Source organism: Phodopus roborovskii, unplaced genomic scaffold, assembly GCF_943737965.1.
Source record: "Phodopus roborovskii unplaced genomic scaffold, PHOROB, whole genome shotgun sequence".
NCBI classification, from domain to species: domain Eukaryota; kingdom Metazoa; phylum Chordata; class Mammalia; order Rodentia; family Cricetidae; genus Phodopus; species Phodopus roborovskii.
Genome location: NW_026126648.1, coordinates 6,685,796 through 6,704,213, shown reverse-complemented (window position 1 = coordinate 6,704,213; position 18,418 = coordinate 6,685,796). Strand labels below are relative to the sequence as shown.

General features: G+C 42.2%; 1 protein-coding gene across 2 annotated transcripts in view; it reads right to left on the bottom strand.

Annotated features, from left to right (window-relative positions):
• Ppargc1a (PPARG coactivator 1 alpha) overlaps window positions 1-18,418 on the bottom strand; it is a 621,117-nt gene that overhangs the window by 83,873 nt on the left and 518,826 nt on the right. Inside the window, exons 1-2 of one of the 2 annotated variants that reach the window (XM_051174043.1) lie at window positions 11,486-11,713; window positions 6,316-6,495 (exon numbers count right to left, since the gene is read on the bottom strand). In XM_051174043.1, the coding sequence (XP_051030000.1) occupies window positions 6,316-6,495; window positions 11,486-11,533 (228 nt within the window). In that variant the 5' untranslated portion in view covers window positions 11,534-11,713. Of the gene's footprint in view, window positions 1-6,315; window positions 6,496-11,485; window positions 11,714-18,418 lie in introns of those variants that run through there. The other variant, XM_051174044.1, reaches the window with a different exon arrangement.

Here is an 18,418-nt window from a genome sequence, read left to right as displayed (position 1 = left end):
GAATCCTAGAAATCTTTAAAAAGTGATTATTGTAAATGAACTCACTCCCTCTACACAGCTAAGGGGGTTTATTCTCTTGATGATGAAATGAACGTAAGATTTGTTTGGTTAAAATCCCAAGAGGGTTACCACTCCCAGTCTTTCTGACCACTGTCACAGTCAGAGGCTGGAACTCATTTCTATAGAAGGCTACCAAATGTCCTCCAAGAAGACAGGAGAACAAAAGCAGCCATCATGTAAATTTCTGGGTTAGGGTAAACCTGGTCAGCTTGAGGCCAGAGGGAGATGGAACAATCGTTCTAAAATGATTTACAAGCTCACTTTGCAACAGTGAGCAGGAGGTACCCATGAAGTCCTGGTCTCCTTTGGAATGTGTTCAAGTCAACGTCACTTGCCACCTCTCCCTATATATAACACATATTATCAGGGTTGATGGAATTTTCCTTCAAGGTTTTCTAAGTCTTCTCCTGGATGCTGCCACTCTAGCCCCCTCCCTCCCTTGGCCCTGGTGTTACCCACAGGCTGTCTGGCTTCCACCTACTTCCCTTTTCCCTTTTGCCCTCTTTGTTTTAGGTATACCAGTCTGACTCTCTTGGACACCACCTCCATAATACTGCTTTCCTGTGGGACATTAATTTCTATCATGCAAACTCATGAATCCTTCCCAAGGCAATATGGGCCCGTGTAACAGTGTAGCTATTCCACACCCAAACTCATACCACATCTTTCCATGGGTCTGTATTTTGTTTTGAGGACACCAAACTCTCCACCTCCAGCTCTACTCCCTGGAAACCTTTCTCTCATTCCCTCACCAGCCTTGATGAATCTGCTCTGCTGTTTCCTGCCGTGGCTAGAAATACACACAGACACAGATACAGACACATACACACACACACACACACACACACACACACACACACACACACACGGCACATGTAAACACAGTAAGTTTTACAGTTCTGAGGGAAAAGGTATCCTTGTTGGCGGAATCCAAGGACTATCACAAAGTCACACCATACAACAAACCTTGCATAAGGTATTTATTTGGAGAAACAGAGAAGGGTGGCTGCCTGTGCTCCAGTGAGAATCAGTAAAGAACTTGGAGGGAGGCAAGTGTATATAGGACTTCTTAGGGCAGAGCTTTACAGAGTTGAGATTGGTGGGTTTTCAAGTCTTGCACTTAGAGTGAGTTTAGGGATTGGTGGGATTTCAAGCCCTGGAATTGGGCTCTGGCTTTTAAACCTATATACATGATCATGCAATGTTTGCTAGTTGCATATATGGGTGTGTGTGTGTGTGTGTGTGTGTGTGTGTGTATTTATGTATATATGTGTGTGTATGTATGTATATGTATGTATATATGTGTATATGTGTGTGTGTTCATATGTGTATATTTACATATGTGTTGTCTATATGTGCTAGAAATTCCTATTATGTACATATATGCAAATATATGGCTATACAGTCCTACATTATTTTTCATTTGTCAATACATAAAAGTATATGTACACTTGCACACACATATAGAACGTTGTATTATTGGCTAATTATATTAAAGTTTTGCATTTCACCACCCAAACTAGATTTAAATTTCCTTGGAAAATAAAGACAGATTTGCTTTTCAACTCTGTAGGTTCTGACTTTCCCCTCACTTTTAAGCTGGGAAACCTTCAGCGAAGATAACCAGCAGATTCATTCATAATGCTAAGGGTCTGCTGAATCTACTAATATTGGTTATCTTAAGTTTTTTTAAATATGTACATAATATACACCTATTATTGAAAATGTTAGAATATAAATAGAAAACCATGAGAAAACCTACCAAAGCCACCCATCACTCACTCCTTTTGTAGCACACGGGGCACCTTCCACACAGACAACCAGGAGCCACCACTCACAAGTTACCCACACTAGTTCAGAACCCGAACCCTCACGTTGGTTGCAGTCATTGCCTACTGTGTGAGCTGGCTACAGCTGTAGAGTATTCTTCCAATAGCAAAGGCTGTCCTCTGAGTACGTTGTGAGCAGCGAACCTCCAGAAACTGCATTCCCACATACCAGTGTCCTAAGGAACCCTAAGTGGCTGCATTCAGAAGTACCAGACGAGTGAATGAATGATGTCCATTCACTCGTATCGTGGAGGCATTAAGTCAGGTGTTAAAATAAAGCAAAGACAAGGTGACTCAGTTACCAAGAAAGGCAAGGGTGCTATACCACCCATCTTTATACATCGCTGGGGTTGTAAAAGCACTCCTTTATTCTCCACCAGACAATGCACAAAGGCAGCCGGAGAAGGAAGTCACGTTGCGATATTCTAAAACATAAATCTTGCTACCAGTTTGTTCAGAGACAGCATCCTGTTTTCCTTACGCATGGATCAGGCACTGGAGGCTGTCCTTATAGGCTCTGTGCCCTGCTCCTCAAAGTGCCTTCTGCATTACATACCTGATCTCCAGCAGTTACACATACAGATACGGGTGTTGCCAGCACAAGTTAATTTGTGTCCAGTGAATGACTCAACCAACTTTGTGTTGGCATAGCTTTTGTCACATGTCACACTTAGAATTTATTCTTCCATAAACTGTGAGTTGAACTGCATCATTTTGTGTGTACAAATGTATGTTTGTATTTTTTTTTGGTTGGTGTGTGTGTGTGTGTGTGTGTGTGTGTGTGTGTGTGTGTGTGTGTGTGTGCAGGTGTCCATACACACTCATATGGAGGCTAGAAGCTGATTTCAGGTGTTATATTAATCAATCTCCATCTTACTTTTGGCACAAGATCTCCCACCAAACCTGGAGCAGAGCAGTTAATGAGCATGACTGGCCAGCAGGGTCCTGGGATCTTTCTGCCTCTGCCCCCCAAACCCTGGTACAGGCATGCACTACCATGCTTACATGGGTGCTGAGGGTCCAAATTCAGGTTCTCATGCTTTGGTGGCAAGCCCTCTCTCTATCCATTGAGCCGATCAACTCCCTTTTTCCTTTGCCATTCTTTATTTTCTGCTTGCCACACTGAGTACAAACTCAACTTAATATGTAGACATATGCTAGAGGCTGTAAGGGAGGGGATACTCCGCATTCCCAATGCTCAACTTCACATGATGGCCCTGCCGTACCCTCAAGTCTGTCTAACTCTCACTCTCTGCTTTGATTGGGATTGAAAACCCCATGGCTACTTTCCAGCAATGTCATCAATATGCAACTTGAGTCAGGGAAAAATGTTTAACTCAATAGCTTATTATATCCTGTGAGGCAGAGGTACCTAATACTGCTCATAACCGACAGACCAGCTCAGGCAGAGCCATGATTGTCTGGCTTGCTCAAGGCCAAGGCCTTCTCAAATGTGATGAGCCAGGGCTTTGAGGATCAGGAGAAGGGGAGCACAGGAGGAAAGGCCATGGGAGTGGGTGGCCTTGGGGAACAGCTCTGTGAATAGCTCCTTCGGCAGAGGGCACAGGAGGCTACAGCTAGGCACAGAGAACTCTGCCCCTGAATATGGAACAACTCAGTTTCAGAATTTCACTAATGCTCACCTTGTTTCCCATAGTGGGAGAAATGTGTGTGAGTTTAACAACAGAGGGCAAAGAGTGAGAGGCAGCACACTGTGGCGATAGGGTTCATGACATTGCTGCTGCTGCTGCTGGTGACAGGGTTGCCACGTGTGACCTTATCCCTTGCCTGGGCAAAGAAGCAGGGACCCTGTGACATCGGGGATGACTGTTATGAGCCTTTGTCAAAACAGCCACCCTCATCCTCTGTCACTACGAGAAGCCTGACAAGTGGGTCTTGAGGCCAGGCATCTTTATAATTTTATCTGGAGTCTCTTTCTTCATATAGCCAACAGTGCACTGTGTTTCATCTCAGCAATCTAACCAAATCACTTTTGTATTTCATAAAGGGCAACTTTAGCGATAACAACAACAACAACAATAATGATAATAATAAAAACAACCAGGGCTTCTCAAGCTCAGCATCAGTCAGTCGTCTGCAATCAAACACATTTGCAATCAAACAGCTCTTTTTTTTTTTTTTTCCAATGGGCTGCTCTGCTCTGAACCTTGTAGGAAACCTAGTGTCATTCTTAGTCTCTACCTACTAAATACCAATGGATTCACTGTGTCACCTACTCTTGGTGATCAAACATACTTCCAGACACTGTCAAATATCTTCTGAGGGTACAAAATTGCCTTTGGTTTAGAATCATTGGTTTAAAATGACCTAAGGAGAGATTAAATTAAATGAGCCATGTGCTTTAGAGCATGCAAACAATTCTATGAGTGCATAAAGTTGTATAAGGAAACAAAAAGAGTTCCGTAGCATAGATTAAGCATCTATATATAGATAACTGACTGGCTGCTGAGCCACAGCTCCTGAAGCTGTAAATGAGAAGTGCCCGCACAGACTCCACAACATGCAATATGGGGACATAAGGTCATGGGGAAAGCTCTGAAAGAAGCCTCCCTGGGTGGTAATGATTACCACGGTACCTACCCCCACCTCTCAGTTATCCCAGAACCATCATCTACAAGCTATGTGGCGCACACGCAATATGGGATGGCCATGGCTGATCATCAGGTAAGAGGTCTACAGAGATGGGCATGCTGTAAAAGAACTGTTTATTTAATGCTTCGTGCCTTAGAATGGGCCTGTAACCTGACAAGCGCCCTGGGTGAGGAATGTTCAATTTACCAGTTCTAACCAGCCAAGTCCTTGTGTGAACTCTCTAAGACCCAGCTGAGGAGCCTGGGAAAGACCGACCAACCACGGATTTTGGAGTTTCCCCCCCACAGTGCTCGCTCCCTAGCCCCGGGTCTCCGACCTGCAGCAATCTCTTAAGGCCTGTGTAATGTTCCAGGTATGTTCCAGAATCTTAACTATCCGCAGAACTGGCAAGCACCTCGGCTCACCAGCCACCCGGTGTCTCCACACAGACCAACACAAAGGGAGACATTCTGTTCTATTTTTAAGTATATTGAGCAAAGAAGCAGCTTGATGCATCTTTGGGCTGTCACCCAAGAATCACTGTCTCCCTATTTTTATCAATGATATAGACTTTGAAAATCAGATAAATTTAGAAACTCAATGTTAGGTCTTAATCTGTCAACTGTGTGATTTTGGTGAAATCACTTAACTTTCTTTGAAACTCGGCACATATATGTGTAAAATTAGAATATATATATAATATATATATATATATTATATATATATAGTTTTGAAGGATGTGTGTGTGTGTGTGTGTGTGTGTGTGATGGCAAACAGAAAGCAAGTGTTCCAAAATGGTAGCCATCACCGTAACTAATTATTTATTGCTCATCAGCATTATCATTGTTCTCTTGCAATCATTCATTATTTTATTCAGTACCACCTATGCACTGGGTGCAAAGAAAACTTTGAATTATTATAAAAATGTGCTCTCTTTGGAGAATGGGCATGTTAACTGTGCAAGTGAGAAGGCAATCAGCAATGTACTGACCAGTGGCTAACAGCAGTTCTGTGTGTAGCCTGGCACTCAGGGGCTCGGAAACTGTTAGATGATGATGGTACTGATGTTGATTTTGATGCTGAAAACTAGTTGATTTGACAATCTGCACCTGATTCACTTGTCACATCACTCACTGAATGCTTATCACTATAAGAAATGAGTTATTTTCAAGTAAATGAGTCCCAATCTTGTGAGAGTGAACCTCGTTTCTCTGAGTAACACTTTAATAGGAGTAGATTAACATTCTTTATTATAGGGTAGGCTCATAATAGGCGTCTGGAGTCTGGGAGGTAATTCTCACCACTGAAAGGTAAATGAATTTTGACTAATTTATAAGTACATACTAGATTTCTTTCTCTTTTTTTTTTTTGAGTTTAGAAATTTTCCATCATGCGAGAAAATTAGGGGTATGGAGCAATAATATAATAGCAATAATCAAAACTGCTCACCTACAAGGTAAAACAAACATCGACAGACATTAACCCCTTAGTGGAAAAGAAATGTCTTCTTCTGTATTAATCTGTATTAGGCGCCGTTTGCTACGAGGCCCCTCTCTGTGGGAACAGAAGGGAGTCAACAGCATCATATTTTAGTCTTTCTCACCCCCAAAGCTTTCACAACCCTTGTATTTCAACACAGCTCAGCACACTCTGCTGTAGGTCCTTAGTGTCTTAATCCTAAAAAGCACCGTTTCCCAAACATCATGTTTCCGTAACGCAGGAACTCAAGCTGTGACAACAAATTTCCTTCGGGCAACAACGTAAGAACACATGTATGTTCAGGCCTGGCAAGGTCAGCGGGAAGTTAAACTCTCCAGACGGATGAGATGCTTACCTCAAATATGTTCGCGGGCTCATTGTTGTACTGGTTGGATATGACCTCGGACTGGTCAGTGCACCATTTCAGTCCACCCAGGAAGCTGTCTGTATCCAAGTCATTCACGTCAAGTTCAGAAAGGTCAAGTTCGGGAAGATCTGGGCAAAGAGGCTGGTCCTCACCAACCAGAGCAGCACACTGCAGGAGTCAGCAAAGAAAAGAAAAAAAGAAAAGAAACAATGGTCACTAATGGCAGGAATTCACTCAACTGCAATGCCATGTGAGGGGAATTAAGTCTGGTTAATTCAACTGCAGCACCAAAGCTGGCCTCCGGGCTTTAATCGCCAAGGGAAACACCTTCCATTCTTTATTTGCTTAGCTTCCCCCCACCAAGAGTATTTTGTCTAATTTCCCCCTGTCCAAATTCTAAACCCAGATCCAAACTAAGTACCATGTTCATATGAAGGCCTCCTTGAGTCTTCCAGGTGGAAAGGTACAGGATTTGTCCCCACCTCCAGGAGAATTGTAGTCAGGGAGTTTCAACCCCTCTTAGAGTTAACGATGCACGTGATTTTATTCTGTCCTTATCACGGGCCTGGTTTGAGAGGCGTATGCCAGTGGGTTTGTACCTTGGAATCACCATCAGATATAATGGATATCCCTATGAACAACTGCTCACTGAGATAACAGGACTCAGGAATTAGAGTAAGGAAACTTCCTCTGTGCCCACCCCCTGTAAGTATTATAAGCCATATCATTCATTTAGCAACTAATGATGCAAGTCCTCTGACTCATCTGTGGCTCTTTTGAATTGTTATTTAAATCATTTACTCTCACTTGCCTTTTTATGAGTTCCCTGACTCCATCCTTAACAGGTCAAATGCAAGTTCCTTGAGTTAAAGAACAAAATTCATATTATTTTTCTATGTGACCTTTATAGCTTTCACTGGGAAAACTTTGCAAGGTGTGTGTGTGTGTGTGTGTGTGTGTGTGTGTGTGAGAGAGAGAGAGAGAGAGAGAGAGAGAGAGAGAGAGAGAGAGAGAGAGAGAGAGAGAGATCACCTGTCACCTAAAAGCGGAAAAACCAAACTACTATACCACGATTGCTATATTGTGTGTTTTATTGAGGTATGTCAAAATTACAGCTGTGGTGAATTTAAATTTTTTTTCATATTTGTATAAAGATATAAAATGGTTTTAATATATTAAAAGGTTTAAATACTTATCAGGAAGGCTTTTTTTTCTTTCCCCTTTTGTGGGATTTGGATTGTCTTTCCCCAGACGTATTGCCATCTGAGGAACTGGATCTTCTTAGCAATGGGATGGTACATTTAACTGGATAACTAATTGTTGAGCCACAGAAATGCTTGCTGTCAGGGTCTAATGACAGCAGAGTCACCACAACTTTGCCATCTTAGCAGCCTTCTGCCTGAATCTAAGCACCCACACGTCCCCAGGGCCCTCTTGCTGCCTCTACTTTCCAAGGTCGCAGGCAGCAGAGGGACGTAGGGCTGGCGCACTGAACTGAGTAAGTTTTGTGCAGATGTTACTTTTGAAGCACCCCGCCCTTGCTGTCAGGCTGCATTACACAGGTCACATGCAGCAATGTGAGCCGAAGCCACACGCTGCCGAGTCAGTACTGGGTAATGGAATCAGCAGGTAAGGAGAGGGGGAACGGAGGCTGCATATCATTGCAGTTTGTCTAGAAGACCACCAGCCCCCCCCTGCCCGCCCCCCCCCAAGATCCCCAAAGGCTGGCAGGCGGCCACGCCATGAAAAAATCTGCCAAAACCCAGTCTTCTTTCTCATCTTATGGGGCTTTTCTTCCTATCCGTGTCAGCCAAAGTCTACAGGTCAGAAAACCTGGCTAGATCTGTACGCGGAAGCTGGGCTGGAAAGCGTAGGTCTTGTCCAGGTACAGTATTAGTGTTTTGCTATGGGTCTAACACTTCTGTTCTTAACCACACTGCTTACCCTCAGAGCACAAACCCTTTTTCTTAACCCTTCCTCAACATCACCAGTGCAGAGACAAGGGGGCAACTTTGTCAACACTGCAGGAAACCATGGATGTCATGGGTGGAGGCTTCCTTTAAAAACTGAACCACCAAATCCAAAGATAGCATCCAAAAGAAAACTGAGGCAGAAGATTGCCAGAGCTACCTACGGCTGAAACCCCTGTCCTGGAGCACAGAAAGCTTGTTTGGGAACAGTAAATTGTCACATTGACTTGCTGGGAGACAGCTTCTTGCCATCTCTTTTTAACTACTATCTCTAAGCAAGACTAAAGACTCTTTAACTTCCAAGAATACATATACATGCATATACATACATACATACATATGAATATATAACTTGACAACTACTGAACAGATTAAGACCAACTTGTTATTTTAATATTCTCTTTCTTTGGGTTTCCCCTCCCCTCCTCCCCTCCCCCACCCTCTATTTCTCTCTCACACTGTTACGGTTATTCCTACATTATGGCTCAAAACAGTGTTTGCGATTTGCCCATTTTGACAACCTGATCAAATCAGTGCTTCTGAGTATGGATGGCATTGTCCCACTGATTTAAAACACCTTTGTGGAAGCTCCTGCTCCTGCGGTTAAGTCCCGTTTGGACTCAGACGACGGAAGACTTAGCAGGCTCAGCCCGGTCGCTGCCCTTGTCTGGCGCGCTGCTGTTGATGGCTCCCCTACACACCTGTAACAGGTGTGTCCCTGAAACTACACAGACATTCTCCCGCCACTTTGCAACTGTGACAGCAAACTTCACAAACTGTAGCCTTAGTTTTACAATAAGATTTAAGAGGCTGGAGCAGTCACTAAACACAAAAGGCTAATTATTGTACGTTATTTCACCCCAACAGACTTTTCCCTTAGTTAAGGAGCAGACAATAAATTAGCTGAACTGCATGGATGATAATGATTCATTATAATTAAGTATAATTCTCCATTAACCTTTCAGCGGTTTTGGCGCCACTGATGGTAAATTTTAAAGAGAGAGAGAGAAGAGAGTGGACTCTGCAGTACTAATTATATTAATACAAAAAAAAAAGAATCTTCTGATGAAAACATTAGTTGAAGTCGGAGGAGGGATGGAGAATGAGTCTTGGTGAAGTGTGTCATGTGAACTGTCTCTATCAATCTTAGCAACCTTATTGTAACGTCACCTCCATTAAGCTGTGAAACTCGGGGACTCTGGGTAGCTCTGGTGGTTTGGGCTTTTATTAGCCAATGCACTGTCCTGTCATTATGTGCGAAAGGGCATAATAGGTTTTAAGATGACAGTAAACATTAATGATTCAAAAAATGAAAGCTGCCCACGCTACCTGCTGCGTGATTCCCGGAGCCAAGGCCACGAAGGCACAGGTTTCTAGCAGCTGGCTGTCTACTATGCACCATTGACTGGCCAGTCACAGCTGACCCAAGCCTCACTCTTAAGTCTGGACAATGAGCCCCAATCCCCTCCTCCATAAGAAAAACAAACAAACTTAAAGGGATAGTTGTGAAAGGCTGGGAAGCTTCTTTGCAAACAACTGCAGGAATTCTGACCCGTGGAGGCAAATCTCCATTTCCTTTAGATCAGCTCTTCAATCTTTGAGCAGCAGCAGGACACACAAGCCGCAAAAATGAAAGTAAATGGAGGAAGTGAATGGAGGAGACCCATTGAGCCAGCCAGACAGCCAGCCACGGCGACTCCAGCGATTGGGACTTTGAAGCCACTTAGAACTCAGGCTCCCAATAGCCACAGAACGCATGAATTATCCGTATCTATTCCGCCACAACAAGACAAGAATAATTAGAACCCTCAAATCCGATCTGCCAAACCCAGGGGAAGGCAAAGGGAGCCAAACCCAGCAAAGAGTTAAGAGCCCAGGACACGCCTGGCTAGATAGGAAAAATGCATTCGCGGGCAGCCTGGCCAAATCATTTTCACTTTAGATGTGTATCGCTGCACCACACGGACATCTTATTTAATCAAATCACGTGTGGCACTTGACCCTCCCCCTTACCCTACGTGCCCCCGCTACGGGGAGGAAGCACCATTGTTAGTTAGCAGCTCCTATCCTCCGCGCAATTCAATTCGGGTCCATCTCACCAGAGTCCACAAAAGTTTCACTTGTTCTCCAACTTGCCCAAACTTTCGGAGAACATTCCATTGCACTGAATGCAAACACGCCTGCCGAGGTCCTCTGTCCCTAGCTGGACTCCGGAGATTACGAGGAAACTGCTCGTGCTGATTTTTTTTCCCTCCCCTGTATGAATTGTAGCCAGCAGAGACTGTGGAATTGATGTATTGCGGTCTATTTTTACACAAGCATTGAGTAGCTCCACACACAAGGTCTGCATAAACTCCCTTCTCTCCCAGCTTCAGGCAGCTCTCCGTGGTACAGAAAGATTTAACCATTCGGTTTCTGGCCAGTGAAGCAAACAGAAAGCCCTGCTCTCTTAAGGCTGGGATCTCTCTCTCTCTCTCTCTCTCTCTCTCTCTCTCTCTCTCTCTCTCTCTCTCTCTCTCTCTCTCTCTCTCTCTCTCTCTCTCCCTCAACTCGCTAGCCAACCCTGTCAACCACACACACAAGTGTTTTAAAGGAAAACAGCGCCGTCGTTTCGTGTTCTGTGGGAAAAGCAGTCTAGCTCAGCCCCAGCAGGATTATTTGGGATCTTGTAAGTTCTCTTGTTTAATGAACACAGAGAGGAAGGCAGAAAAACAAAAATCCCGACGAGAGTCAAAACGGACTCTCTCTGAACACATCCATTATAATGTTTATCTTCATTTTCTTATTAATAGAAGTGGCATTTTCCCAAGCAGGCCACTGAGCACTGGGAAGACTTCAGCTCCTGATTCATATCAATATCTTAGAGCATAAATATTGCATATGAGTAGAAACAGAGCCAAAGGCACATGGAAAGAGTTTCTAACTGCTACAGATACTGATGACAGCAGCTAAGCTTTGATTTGCTCAAGGCATCTCAGAGCCACCTTAAAATAGCAAACTTATTGGAGTTAAGATAAGATTGAGATTCCCCTAGCAGAGGCTCCCGCCGCTGCCACCGCCGCCGCCGCCGCCGCCCGCCACCACCGCCTTACTTTCTAAGTCCCCCTCCTTTACCCTAGCCCATCCCCCTCCAGGAATCATTGCATCTGAGGAAAGCTCCGGTCCTGCAATGCCCAGCCCCAGCTCACCTCTATATCACTCCATACAGAGTCTTGGCTGCACATGTCCCAAGCCATCCAGCTCCTGAATGACGCCAGTCAAGCTTTTCCAACTCCAATCCACTCTGACAGGCAGCACACACTCATGCAGGCAACCAGCCCCTTACTGAGAGTGAACTGAAGGCACCTGTCTTACTACAGTCCCCAGTCACATGACAAAGCTATTAAAAAGTAGGCTGGGCTGTCACTCACCCAGCCTCCCTTCTCCTGTGCAGCTTGCTGCTCAAACTCCTGACGTCACTCCAAGGCAGCCCTCTGCCTCAGTGAAGTAACGCATAGAAGAAAATAAATAAATAAATAAATAAATAAATAAATAAATGGAAAAGAAGAAGAAAGAAAGAAATAGAAGAAAGGCAGGAAGGAAGCACTTGGCCTTTGGGAGGTTTCGAGCATCACACTGTGACTAAAGCCAGCTTTGAATGCCACCAAGTGTAAGCTGGAGCCCTGGTCACACAAGAGCGAAAATCTCCTGCAATCTTTTTTTTTTTTTTTTTTTTTTTTTTCTGTTCACCCAAAACAAGCAAGTAGTAAAGGTGCCCTGTTAGTTGACAGCTGCCTGACTACACCCCTGCCTAATAAGTGTGTTCTTTAAGGACTGGTTTCCAAGTGGAGCCAGCGTCAGCCTGGAACCAAGCAAAAGCGGCTCACATGATACATTTTTATGAGATTCTTTTCTCCCTGTTGGGGGAGTGTTTGAAAGCAGCGAATAGGGTTTTTGTTGTTGTTCTTCTTCTTTCTTTCTCTCTCTCTTTTTTTCTTTCTTCCTTTCTTGTTTGGTCAACAAAACGGCCCCATTTGTTTGGGTCTAAACAAACTCCTCCACCCAAAATCAGCTGTCTCATACAGGCTCCAGAACTGCTACTGCAGCTGGCTTTGCTCCCTATAAGAAGAGCAAGCCACAAAACCCTACCCTCTTACTTTACCCTCACGATTCTCTCCATTGCTTTCACAGGCTCCCCGAGAACAAATGTTAGTAAATACAGTTGCTGCTGCCTTGCCAAAACCCAGCTTAGCTTCTCGGCTGCCTTTTTTTTTTTTTCCCCCTACATGTAGCCTTTTCTTCCTCTGCCTCCGGGTGCCTTTTTGAATAAACATTGGATTCCAACCCTGGTGCCCTGGGTTGTACAGTTTGCTTTTGAAATCAAGAATGTTCAGGGAATGAAGGAAAAACACTGAAATGGTAACAGCAGAGAAACTTACTGCTGGAGCTTTGCTTACTAGTATTGTGTGTGTGTGTGAGTGTGTGTGAGTGTGTGTGTGAGTGTGTGTGTGAGTGAGTGTGTGAGTGAGTGTGTGAGAGTGTGAGTGTGTGTGTGAGTGTGTGTGAGTGTGTGTGAGTGTGTGTATGTAAGTGTGTATGAGTGCGTGTGTGTGAGTGTGTGTGTGTGAGTGTGTGTGTGAGTGTGTGAGAGTGTATGTGAGAGTGTGTGTGTGTGTGTGTGTGTGTGTGTGTGTGTGTGTGTACCTTGAGACAATGAGAACTAACATGGGTGCGTCTGTTTCTATTATGACATTGCATACTGAATACATAACAAACTCCCAGCACTGGACACAGAGGAAAAGCTCTCCATAACACTAGGGTGTTCAGACTTAACCCTTCCAGCAACAGCAAGAAATACAAAGGCTATCTTTGAAAACATATTTTCACAGTACCTCAAACCTCACAGACTTCCAAAAAATCAGCTCATTTCCTTTGCTTGACAGTAATTTAGGGGAAAAAAACTGCCCAAACACCAAAATATAATTTATCAAGCACCATCCATTTAAATTCCTATTCCACTGAGGTTAATTTAGTGTGTTCTTTATTGTCTGTCCCCTTACAAGAAAGGTGACTTCTCTCAGTTTACATAGTCAGCTGCTCCAACAGCAACGTGAAAGAAATACAAATCAACAAATTAAGGCCCACCAGCCTGCTACTTACTTCAAATCCTGTATAAGGGGTCTGTTTGCCCTGAGGTCTACAGCAAGGTACTGGTAAATGTCTGAATTGTGGGATGAAATAGACAGTTTGTCATCAGTGAATAGAACATGAGGACCAACAGTTTTGACATCTTAAATTAGGTGAACGCACGTCACTGCTACAACTGCCCACTCACAGACAGCAGAAAAGTCCTGTAGATTTAATCTTGTAATTCAAAAAAAAAAAAAAAAGCCAAAAAAGGCAACCTTGGGGAACACTTCCTACATGCAATTAGTACCTCTACTGTGTACTTCCACAAAGAAACACTAATTTTCTTTCCAATTAGATTTTTACTTAATGCAAAACTTCAGTAAACTATTAAAATTCAGGACAAAGGTCATTGGCTCTCCCCTCCACACAGTCAACTGTGAAATAATATCGGCCACTTGGCCACAAGGAGTCAATGGTTATTAATTATTATCAAGCCATCACGGCCTCCTGATGGCAACCGACACTTTGGTTTCCCTTTTTCTCTTCTTTCATTTCTTAGGCACCCACCATACTTCTGAAAAATCCTGTTCACACCTTTGAGAGACATTCTTTTTACTAGATCACTTCAGTGTTGCTGTTTGGCAATTTTTAACCTACTCACACTGAATTGTGTTCTTTTCTTGGTTTTTGTTTTGGCCACCTAATTCTACTTCGACAAAAAAAAAAAAAAAAAAAAAAAATCAAAATCAGATCAGATCAGCAGATCCATGAAGCTCCAGGTATATTTAAAGCAGCTCTTCTGTCCTCTGCCTTCATAATGAGGCTATGTGAGGATAAAGACACTCCATGGCTGATAAACAAAGACATACTGCTCTCTGGCCTCACGTTTCCACTGACACATAAGTCAACTTGAAACTGATTTGTAGAACAAGTCAGGATAACTTCTAATAGTTTCTCAGGCTTCAAGATTACAACTCTAATGAGAAGGACATTTTAGAAGTCTTATCATTTGGTTAATTAACTCTTCAGATTAAAAATCATCTCCTATCCAGCTTTTTTTTTTTAATTTCCTCAGGAGAATTTAAATTGTTAGTTGCTCACCAACCTTGGGTTTTCCTGGCTCCCCAGGCAGTTTCTATATTTAATTCTCCCTCTGCCTTGACTACTGTTGCTCTCTCTGTAGCCTGCCTCTCTGCTCCTTCCACAACTTTGCCTTCGAGATTTCCAAACATTTGCTTTCAATCAACAAATGTCTATGGAAACTTTACCTTGTGTACAAAAAAAAGACATATCATACAAACATGGACAAGTTTATACTAAGCTTTAAGGATGGAAGAGTCGTTTTCTATATGAAAAGCAGTCTCACCTTGTTCAAAATCCTTTTCTATTCTTTAAAACATGTTATGCCGAGGGACAAGGTTCCTATGCTGAGCATCATAAGTCATGTCCAAATCAACCCACATTTTGACAAAACAATGAAGTGATATTTAGTAACACTTTTGGCTGCCCGTACTGTTGTGTATCTACACAGAGGATATCCTGCACCCATAGAACACCCCCCTCCCATCAGTAGATCAGTTAATGTGTTTTCCAAGATCCCACCGTTGCTGGAAGCTGGAAAAACTATCCTTTAAGTTGATGTGTGTGTGTGTGTGTGTGTGTGTGTGTGTGTGTGTGTGTTGGGGGCATAGTGTCAAGGGAAATGGAGAAAGAGAATTCCATTCAATACAGAATGTATTTGATGGCATGTTTGTGTTCCCTTCCCTACTTCTACCCCAGACTATAGGCTTTTCCTCGTGTTCTTCATACCCTCTCTCTATTATGTAACAGCCTTTTTCTAAAAAGAAAAGACAATCATGCAAGCCAGAATATTCTAATTGAAATACCACAAACACCACACAAGAGAGCATGAATTCCAATGGCAGAGTTTTCCTGTTAACAGGGAAGAAATCTCAAAAGAGAAGGCTAATAGCATAATTTTCTTTGTCCCCTATCTCTTCAAGCTTGCAGTAATGTACATGAGAGTAAATTGGAGGCCGAATTCTTTAAAGAAGAAAGGCAGAGAGGGGAACCCATAGACATCCAAGCTCATGTGAGTGAGGCAATAAGATCAGCATATACTCTGGGACATGTTAATCAATGTTCTCCTCAGAATGCTCCCTGCAGAGAAGCTATATGCTAACTTTACAGATGAGAAAAAATACACATGCCAGAATGGGCACGCAGATCTTAGTCAGTCCTTCGCAGAAGAATAATAGTCTAACCCCAAATCAAAGAACTCGCAAAGACCCATGAGACCACCTCTGCAAAGATATATATACAAAGGGAAACCAATATTCCCAGGACTTCAACCTGCCTGGAGCGTTCTTCCAGAATGAACAGAGCCCTGTGAAGAATCACTAACATTTGTGGAGTTAATCATTGCTAAAAGCCAGGCAATTGTTTGCTTTTAATTCCTAGAGGGCCCTTGATCCTGACACCCCCACCTCACTTTCTGAGTACAGACTTTAGGACTCTAGTTTGAAGCTCAGACCATTTGTAATAAGGCTCCAGGCTCGTAGGCAAGCTAGACTGTAACAGAGGTCTCTATTCCGTAAATACTCTCACACTCAGTTAGATTTTATAGGAACTGTGATGGTGGTGTCCAAGGGAGCAAAGATCCTACAAGGAAACAAATGGACGAGAGCAGAGTGTGTGGACAACTTTGAATGCCTGGTAACGTTTGCATTTTTCTTTTTGTAATAAACAAGATTTGATTGACATGTTGAACAACACAGTTCTCATCCCCAATAAAACCTTCTATGGAGACCTATGGAACAGAGCCAGCCTCAATTTTAACTTAGACCTCAAAATGTGCTTTTGGCTTTCTTTTTAATATAACAACCAAAAATAACATGAAAACTAATCTGAGCTGTAGTCAGTTAGACTAATTTAAGCACAAGAAAGAATTGTGCTTCCTCGAAATGCACATAAGAGACAATAAAGCATTGATTAAAATCTGACGTTGTCTAATGTTTAAATTGGACATATTTGTGAAGCTACAGATATTTTTATTTACCGTAATTATTTCAGGTTAATTCATCTATAGTGTTCAGAATAATTGCTTAGATAAGAAATGCTTAACAGGCATATTTGCTAGTATTATTTCCTGGAATCAAAAATAAGGTATATTGCATATTTTTAAATGTGGGTTATTAAAATTTAGAGTGCTATTGTGCCCCCAAAATATGATATTTAATTTAGTAAAAAATGATGTTTTATCCTACTACCCGTATTTAGTGAGGATGAGGGAAAATTGGGTATATAAATGGTTTAAATGTAAAAGGACAAATATAACCCAACTGAGTCCCTGGTAGTTAGTGTAAAGTTGGGGCTTATGCTTACCAGCTTTCCCAATCTTGCCTTTTTTGGGAGAGAACTGTACTTTACAAATAGCAAGAAGAGGGGGAGGAGGAAGAAATGAGTAGTATTTTTCCTTTTTGGATCATCTCAGACAATTTTGGAAGCTTTGGTGGATGTTTGTTTTTGTCCATATTCCTTTTCCATACCTTGACGTTTGTATTTTACTCTAGCAAACTAAAAGGTGCATATCCAAATGTGGAGGCAAATAAATGTATTATCACACTGACCAGCAATTGCCTTGAAAGTCTGAGCTAAATTTTGTGCACTATATGAAATCGTACTTGATATTAACAACTCAGACACGGGGTTTTTAGAGAAATTTCCTTAGCAAAGAATGACACATCTAGAATAGACTGTCGCTTATTACAACTACATACAAAAACATAGATATCCCATATACTTGATATGGTTACAAATGGATACATTTTTTTTGTCTAAAAGGAAAATAGGTAATATGTGTCAAGATGATTCTAAATGGATAGTCCCATGGATTCAGAAATTTGAATTTTACAATTATCCAAAGAAATAATAGGAAAGTGCATACAAAGATTCTCGGTATGAAAATAAACAATGCTGTAGCATTCAAATTGTTGAAAACTTGAATGTCATGTAACTACCCAACCTTGGGTAGCCTACTTAGAAAATTATAAATCAGTGTTTATACGCATGGCATCAATGCTCCCATAAAAATCCTACCAAATATACTCAGTAGCATTATGGGAAGTTATTTTAAATATAGTGAGGTTTCAGATTAGATTTAAAGCAATAATAAACATAAAAATTCTAGCTAAAAATGTACACACACATGTCGACAAGTTGGCAGGAAGAGAGATGGTAGAGAAAGTATGTAGAGAATGTTCATTGTGTTGAGGACACTGTAAACATGTATTAATTTGCTTTAGTGTTTGTCCATAATTTACAAATTTTCTTAGATAAACATGCATCACTTATATATTCAAAAGAAGACTAACCTTTGTTGTTGTTGTTTTAGGAAAAGAAAGATGTAGGATTAAGGCCTTAGCTTCTTAACAAACATGAGATGGAACAAGTCAAAACAGCCCCTGACTTCTGGAGTCATCCTCGAAATACTCCTCATCTATTTAAGAGGAAGCCATTGTGATAAAGTCTCGCATCTTTTGTCCTTAGGCTGGGAGGTCTGGTCCAACACTGAGAGGAGTCACTGCTCCATCTCATAGAAACCTTCTCAAGCCTAAATTTCAGAGACCAGAGGTAGAACAAGTTTGCCTCAGGCATCACTACCATTCCTGGTTTGTTTTCTCACTGAGATTTTTTTTTTTTTTTTTTTTTATCAAGTTAGACACAAACTCTTTAAAAAACGTAATAATCCTTGGGAGGGTTAAAATTTCAACCTTTTACATAAGGCATCTGCTTGTTATTCCTGGTTTTCCTTCCCTTTCAGCATACAGGTGAGGATTATCTGACTTAAAGAGTAAGAACAGTTATTAGGCAGAGCCTAATGACTGTGGAATAGAGTTGGGGTCCAGTTAGAGCCTATTGACTGTGGAACAGAGTTGGGGGACAGTTAGAGTCTATTGGCTGGGGAGTGGGGTTGCAGCACAGTCAGAGAAGAATCAGTCAACCCTGCTCTT